The following is a 6951-nucleotide window of genomic DNA, read 5'->3' as shown; positions in this document are numbered from 1 at the left end:
GAGGGAGACTGGCGAGAAGGCGGCTCACGCCGCCCTCGCCCGCAGAGGGGAGCGCCCGGCCGCGCCCGCCCAGCGCAGCCCCTAGCCGCCCCCTCACAGGCGCCCGCCGCCTCACGCCTCCTTCGCGCGCTTCGCCTCGTAACGGCCGCCCCTCCCCCACGCGCGCCTCGTGCCGCAGCGCCCGCCCTCGCCCTCGCCCGCGCCGCCCCGCAGCTGCCGCAGCCCCCTCTCACACACCCACGGACACACCCGCGCGCGCTCGGCGCCACGTCACGGCGCGCCCGCCCAGGGGGCGCTGCGGCGCGGACGGCCGCGCAGGGCGCGCGCGGCGCTGGCGGTGGGCTCTTTCCCGCCCGCGGGGGGACGCGCGCGCCCGCGGCTCCTCGCGAGAGTTGCCGCTTCTCTCGCGAGAGGTGGCGTCGCGCCTGCGCGCGGCGGGGCGGCCGGGCCCGAGCGGCAGCAGCAGGAGGCGGTGGCGGCTGTGGCGGCGCCCGGCCGCGCGGGGACCCGGCGCCGAGATGAGCGGCACCTTGGCGAAGATCGCGGAGATCGAGGCCGAGGTAACCGCGCCCGGCGGCTCGGGGGCCGGTCCCGAGCGCCGGCGCCGGGCGGCGCGGCGCGGCCCGAGGCGGCGGCGGCGGCGGGGCCGTGCGGCGGGGGCGGCGCGGCGCGGTGACCGGCGGGGCCGTGCTCTTGCAGATGGCCCGCACGCAGAAGAACAAGGCCACGGCTCACCACCTGGGGCTGCTGAAGGCCCGCCTGGCCAAGCTGCGCCGGGAGCTCATCACCCCCAAGGGCGGCGGCGGCGGCGGCCCTGGCGAAGGTGCGTTGTGTCCCTGCCCCCCCCCCCCCCCCCCCGCTCTCCCCCCCGCAGGACTTCGTGGCCCTGCGCGGGGCTTTGGGGCGCATCTCTGGCTGGAAAGTGAATGAGAGGGCTTGTGTGCTCTGGCTGAGGTAACGCACTGGTGGAAATCTTGAGGGCTGTGACTGCAGGAACGTCCAGCAGCAGCCTCCTGTTTCTAAATATGATGGTGGCACATGGTGCAAGCGGCAGTGCTTAAGGTGAATGCTCCATCTAATAGTCGAGTATAACCCCCTGTGAAACCTTGCAGGCTTCACTTCATTAGCAGGCGCACACAGTAGAGTCTTACTGAGGCAAGGTGCTCCAGGACGATACAGATTTTCCACTCTGTGGTTCATGCTCTAGCCCTGCTGTCCGGGAAGCTTACCTGTCTTTCACTCGGGCTATAATAAAAATAATGGTGGGACTGCTCTCCGGAATCTGAGAAGAAAGAAAGTGTCCAACTTTAAATGAATATTTTTTACTTCTTGTTTGCAGGTTTTGATGTTGCAAAGACAGGTGATGCCCGAATTGGGTTTGTGGGTTTTCCATCAGTGGGGAAATCTACTCTTCTAAGTAATCTTGCTGGTGTATACTCTGAAGTGGCAGCATATGAATTCACTACACTGACTACTGTACCTGGGGTCATTAGATACAAAGGAGCAAAAATACAGGTGAGGTCTTTCTGCATCTGTTAGGATACGATGGTATGTGTGGATGTAAGGATGTTATGCCTGAATAGTATGGTTTGACATTAGCAGGTTAGAAGTAATACACAGAAATGCTTGAGAATGCATTGGAAATGTTTCTATGAGGTACTGATTTTAACCTGTTTTTCACTTTGCTCTGGGGAGAAGTTCCTGCAGTAACTCTCTTATTTTGTATAACATTGTCTGTTCTATTCCGTTGTACCGTTAGGGGACTGGGGCTAATACAATATGTAAGAATCCTTGGGGAAGCAGTTCTGCCATGTTCTATTCAGATCTGCAGTAGAGCGAACTGCTTTAGGAGAAAGGTAAAAATGGGGTTTATTTTATTCTTGAAGAGAAATATTTTTCTCATGTCTGTCTGTCTGTCTTCTGAAAAATAGCTTCTTGATCTCCCAGGAATAATAGAAGGTGCCAAGGATGGGAAAGGCAGAGGACGGCAAGTCATTGCAGGTGAGTGTATTAGGCCTTGGAGGAAGCACCAGATGACATCCTATTACTGGTTAAGTTAATACAGCTTATGAGCATGAATGGTTGAATCACTGTTTCTGAGGTCTTGGAAATGCTGATTTATTGTATGCTGGAATTGAGTTGGCTGACGTGAAGCAGTAGCCATTTTCAGTTTGCTCTGTTTTCAGCTGTGGCTGTATGCATCTGCTGAGTTTGTGCTGTGTGTTGACACTGCACTGAAAGTATATTACTAATTTTAAAGGCAGATATGATCCCATATTAAACAAGGCTGCTGTCTTAATTTCTTTACCAAGTTTACTGTTACCATTTTGGGATCTGAACATAGACAGGAAAAAAGCTTTTTTCAGCCTGCCTGATCCTTATATCATGTAAAAGTCTGTCTGTCTATTAGTGATGTTTGAACATTACAACTTCAGTCTTATTTTGAAATTTAAAAAATACGAAAAGTAGTGGCCTTCATGGGTTTAATGTTCTCGTCAGTCCACTGAGCCATCTTTGGTGTTGTTTTGTCTCAGTGCATGAGTGTAGTTTTTTGAGGGGTGTTTTTTTTTTTCCTGATTCTTAGTTGCTCGAACCTGTAACCTCATTCTAATTGTTCTGGATGTGTTGAAACCCCTTGGGCACAAGAAAATTATTGAGAATGAACTGGAGGGATTTGGGATACGTCTGAATAGTAAGCCCCCCAATATTGGCTTCAAAAAAAAGGATAAAGGTGGCATTAACCTAACAGCCACGGTAAGTGGGAAGTTTTCTTTAACCAGAGTTAAAGAAAATAAATTGCTTGTAGAAAGACACTTTTGCAGTGAGTGGTATACCTGAGACCATTCCTGTGTTACGACTTTTGAAGTTGAACTGCTGCACTGTGCTGTGATCAGCTGCTTTCCTCGGAGGCAGCACCTGCCCTGAGAGCCTAAGCAGCTGCCCCCACAAATCTGAGGCTTGGTTGCTTTGCAGCAGTGGCAGGTTGCAAGGCCAGAAGGAAGCATATAAAACCTGATGCTAGCCAGATGGCAGCGGCACTCCTAGAAAGCTCAGAGCTCCAGGCCCCGCACCCCGAACTACTCTTCATTTTCCATTAAACACTCATTGAAATAGGCATAGACACCAAAATTCAGAATTCTGCTGTGGGATCAAGGTATCTAACATTTAGTTGTCTTGGTACTGAACTAGTAGATATGCAAGTTTGTACTGAAAGTAGTCCCAAAATGACTGGAAACTTTACTTTTGAGATAGTTGTTTGCAGCCATTGATGGCACTGATTTGAAGTAAAGCTGTTGTGATTTAAATCTCTTTTTCCCTTTCTACAAACTAACCATAACAAAATCATAATCAAATCCAGTAACTTACAGTGCAGCTATTATTTCTAGTAACATATATACAGTGATTGGTAGGTGACAGTACTAATTGGAATACCTGATTTGACTGTAGGCTCCACCATTCCTTACTTAATACTATGTGTATGTTCAGTGTCCTCAGAGCGAGCTGGATACTGAAACAGTGAAGAGCATCTTAGCAGAATATAAAATTCACAATGCCGATGTCACACTGCGCAGCGATGCCACTGCTGATGACCTAATTGATGTTGTTGAAGGAAACAGGTACTGTTGGAATCCTGGGTTTGGCATACTTGCAATTTATATTAAAAGGAAAAGAATTGTCTCTCAAGTCTGCTTCCCACAGAAGCTAAGGTAGTAATGTGATATCAAAAAATGCTGTTTAGCACTCTACTGTCCTTTTCAAAAATGATGCTGTTCTTTTTCAGTGAAAGTGGCAACGTAGCAGCAAGCCAGACTGCTGTATCAGTTTCATTCTCTTTGCAGGGTTTACATCCCATGCATTTATGTCCTGAATAAAATTGACCAGATTTCCATTGAGGAACTAGATATTATTTACAAAGTACCCCACTGTGTACCAATATCTGCTCATCACCGCTGGAACTTTGATGATTTGCTGGAGAAGATTTGGGACTACTTGAAGCTAGTACGAATGTGAGTTCAAATTGCTGCATTCTGTGGCGTTAAGTGTAAAGCTGAGACTCAAGAATGCTTGAATGATGATTCTCATACAGTGTTTTTCTACTAGCTTAGAACTCTGCCTTTCAAGTGCTGATGTCTTTTGTTACTGCAGTGTGTTTAATCTGGAATCAGAGATCATCCTGCTCACCGGTTGTGTGATGGAGAGAGAGAGTTCCCTAGCAGTCACAAGTATTAGATTTTGAACTTCGTATAAGGGGATTAATGAAGGACCTTGTGAAACCAACTCCATAAATAAATAAATAAACAAACTAAAAAAAAAAGGGATACCTAGTCAAATTTAGTGCAAAGATATGAATTCCAGAGGTAGTCATCTTTTTACTCTGTCACAATTGACATTATGCATTCAGCTCTCTTAATAGTACTGCATTAAGTTCTTCATCTAGCATTCAGATATTTTACTATAAACTATTACAGGCTTACCTCATAGCCATAAGTGGATCCAAATGCATTAAAAATGAAATTATTAATATTCATGACAGTAATTATAATCTTTTAAATCTGTATGTACCTTCTTGCGACAACATAATGTAAAACATACTGTAAAGGAGATTTAGCATTTCTAGGTATTAGGGCCATAGGTTTTGTCAGTTTTTTCCCTATGTAGGTGAGTTCAAAATTTCACAAGTTAGAACTGTAAAACTGTAGCTGCTCTTTTCAATCAACTGCTCCTATTTCCTCTTCCTTTCTTTCAAGCAGCAACAGAAAATCTACCAGAGATAAATCTTTGCAGTTACAAGGGGGAATCTGCTGCAGCCATTGGCTATCCAACTGTATTTTCAACTTAAGAGCAGCAGACAATTTACGGGATACCTATTGTCACCACTGAAATAGGGGAACTTGGCACAAGCACTGGCGTGGTAGTGAAAATAACCTATGAAATTTCATGGTGGGTTAAAAAAGAACAGAAGGTTCCATTACTGACAACTGCTCAATCTGTGTTACAGCTACACAAAACCTAAAGGGCAGCTTCCGGACTACACCTCTCCTGTAGTACTACCTTACTGCAAGACTACAGTAGAGGATTTTTGCATGAAGATCCACAAAAATCTCATTAAAGACTTTAAATAGTAAGTACTATTGTAAAAGAATCCTTTCTAGAGTATAGGAAATAATCCACGTGGTAGTACATTCTCACTCTCCTGTAAGCCAGAAGGGAAAACAGGATTCACTTTTGACATTGAATAGAAAAGATCTCCCCATGAAAATTTAAACTTGATATTTAAATTATTATGTTTAATGTTTCTATACTCTTTCCTCTGTGGGAAAAATGTTTTTCTTTAAACTTCAAAGTAGCATTGGGTGCAGTATTATGGGCAATGTCCTATATATATGAGTATTTTGGAATGACTTCATACTTCATTTTGATCTTTGTACTCTAGCTCACGCAGACCACTCATCCAGGTACTTGTAGAAGAGCAAAAATAGCTGTTAAGCATTGCTTTCTGTATTAGGCTTGTGACAGAAATAGCTGTTGCTCTGCTGTCTGCTTATTACATTCCATACCTCTTTTTAACTGTTTTTTCTTTTTCCTCCCCTTTTAGTGCACTGGTCTGGGGTTCATCTGTTAAACACAACCCTCAAAAAGTTGGCAAAGACCACACTCTTGAGGATGAAGATGTCATTCAGATTGTGAAGAAATAAAGTTGTTCTCACACGGTTTGCCACTGTGCCTGACTTCATCATCAAGTTGTAAGTGGCAAAGAACAGGCCACTTTTATCAAACCTGTAGCAAGGGGATATTGCTTTTTATAGTAGTAACTTACTACATGGAAAAAGTGAGGTTTCTGGCCAACTTGTACTGTAGTGTCCTATTCTGGCAGAACTTACAGATGAGAAACTCATGTCAGATAACTTTCACAAGGGCAAAATACTGTAAGGAAGCTTTAATGCCCCTGGTGATTTTCTGCTGCATGTATATGTGCCTTTTTCCAAATCAGAAAAAGTTCACACACCTGGAATTACTTAGTTCCAATTTAGAACTAATAATGAAAAGCAGAGGCCAGAGAACACTATCTTATAAGACAGTTCTTGTGGAACTAGCCCTGTCTGCCTTAATGTGAGATGTTCCTGTGTGAATATATAAAGGCTATAAATAGTTCTGCAGTTGTGGAAAAGATGCTAGGTTCCTCTCATTATGAGTAGTAACTCTGTTTATACTAGGGAAAGAAAACTAGATGCCCAGGTTGTGCCATGTTTAAAAACTTAGAGGCACTAAGCTTTCTTAAAAGAATTTCCTACCTATCTGACTTCCCTGAACTTAGTTGCTCAGGAAAAGCAGGTTGCTCTTAAAGCAGCAGTGTTGTTATTCTTAAAAGTAAGCAGGGTTGAGCTTTCTGCTCAAGCTAAAGCTATATCAAATTCATTAGCTTCCAGCATTTATCCTCCTATAAAAAACAAGTAGGTCTGTTTGTGTTAGCTGTAGGTGCCACTGTTTTAGAATCAGTGAAGTCAGAGGAGGCATCTATTTCAGACACTTAATTTAAGCATTAAATCACTGCAACAGAAGCAGTGTTTGACAGTGAGCATGGTAAAGAAAGCTTTCAAGCCCTGAATCTGTTTCACTTCAAGTATTTTTCATAATATTTATGCACTGTTTTCTTAATAAAATCTTCTGGGTGGTAGGCTAGAACATCCTTCTATGTACTTAGCCACAGCCATCTAAGAACCACCTTTAGTTGACAAAGGTACATAGTGGCTGAGAAGGGCCTGTCATTCCACTGCAGCAGTTTCATGGCCTGTCTTCCCTGAGGTCAGTTACCTCTAGTGAGGCAGACAAACCGTTGTTCACCTCTCCCCCAGGGAGCATATGCTACTACAGTTGAAGCTTTTTCCTGGAGATTTAGCTCAGACAGCAGTTCTAGCTTACACAGAAGTGCTAATGCTAAAGGTTAGTCAA

General features: G+C 45.0%; 1 protein-coding gene across 1 annotated transcript; it reads left to right on the top strand.

Annotated features, from left to right (window-relative positions):
• The first annotated feature begins 395 nt into the window (after positions 1-395).
• Positions 396-5714, top strand: DRG1 (developmentally regulated GTP binding protein 1). The gene is made up of 9 exons (XM_064522250.1): positions 396-560; positions 700-823; positions 1340-1515; positions 1932-2001; positions 2585-2754; positions 3487-3617; positions 3840-4007; positions 5000-5122; positions 5597-5714. Exons 1-9 carry the CDS (start codon positions 519-521, stop codon positions 5694-5696), a joined length of 1104 nt encoding a protein of 367 aa, XP_064378320.1. The 5' UTR covers positions 396-518; the 3' UTR covers positions 5697-5714.
• The last annotated feature ends 1237 nt before the right edge of the window (positions 5715-6951 follow it).

The sequence above is a fragment of the Dromaius novaehollandiae genome, chromosome 17, assembly GCF_036370855.1.
Source record: "Dromaius novaehollandiae isolate bDroNov1 chromosome 17, bDroNov1.hap1, whole genome shotgun sequence".
Lineage (NCBI taxonomy): Eukaryota > Metazoa > Chordata > Aves > Casuariiformes > Dromaiidae > Dromaius > Dromaius novaehollandiae.
The sequence above is the reverse complement of the archived record's forward strand: the minus strand, read 5'-3'. Positions and strand labels throughout refer to the sequence as shown.

Bases quoted from the DNA above. Each gene is read 5' to 3' on its own strand.
- DRG1 (XM_064522250.1), top strand. From the start codon at position 519: ATGAGCGGCACCTTGGCGAAGATCGCGGAGATCGAGGCCGAG. The intron at 1,516-1,931 runs GTGAGGTCTTTC...TCTGAAAAATAG, and splicing joins ACAAAGGAGCAAAAATACAG to CTTCTTGATCTCCCAGGAAT. The intron at 2,755-3,486 runs GTAAGTGGGAAG...GTGTATGTTCAG, and splicing joins GCATTAACCTAACAGCCACG to TGTCCTCAGAGCGAGCTGGA.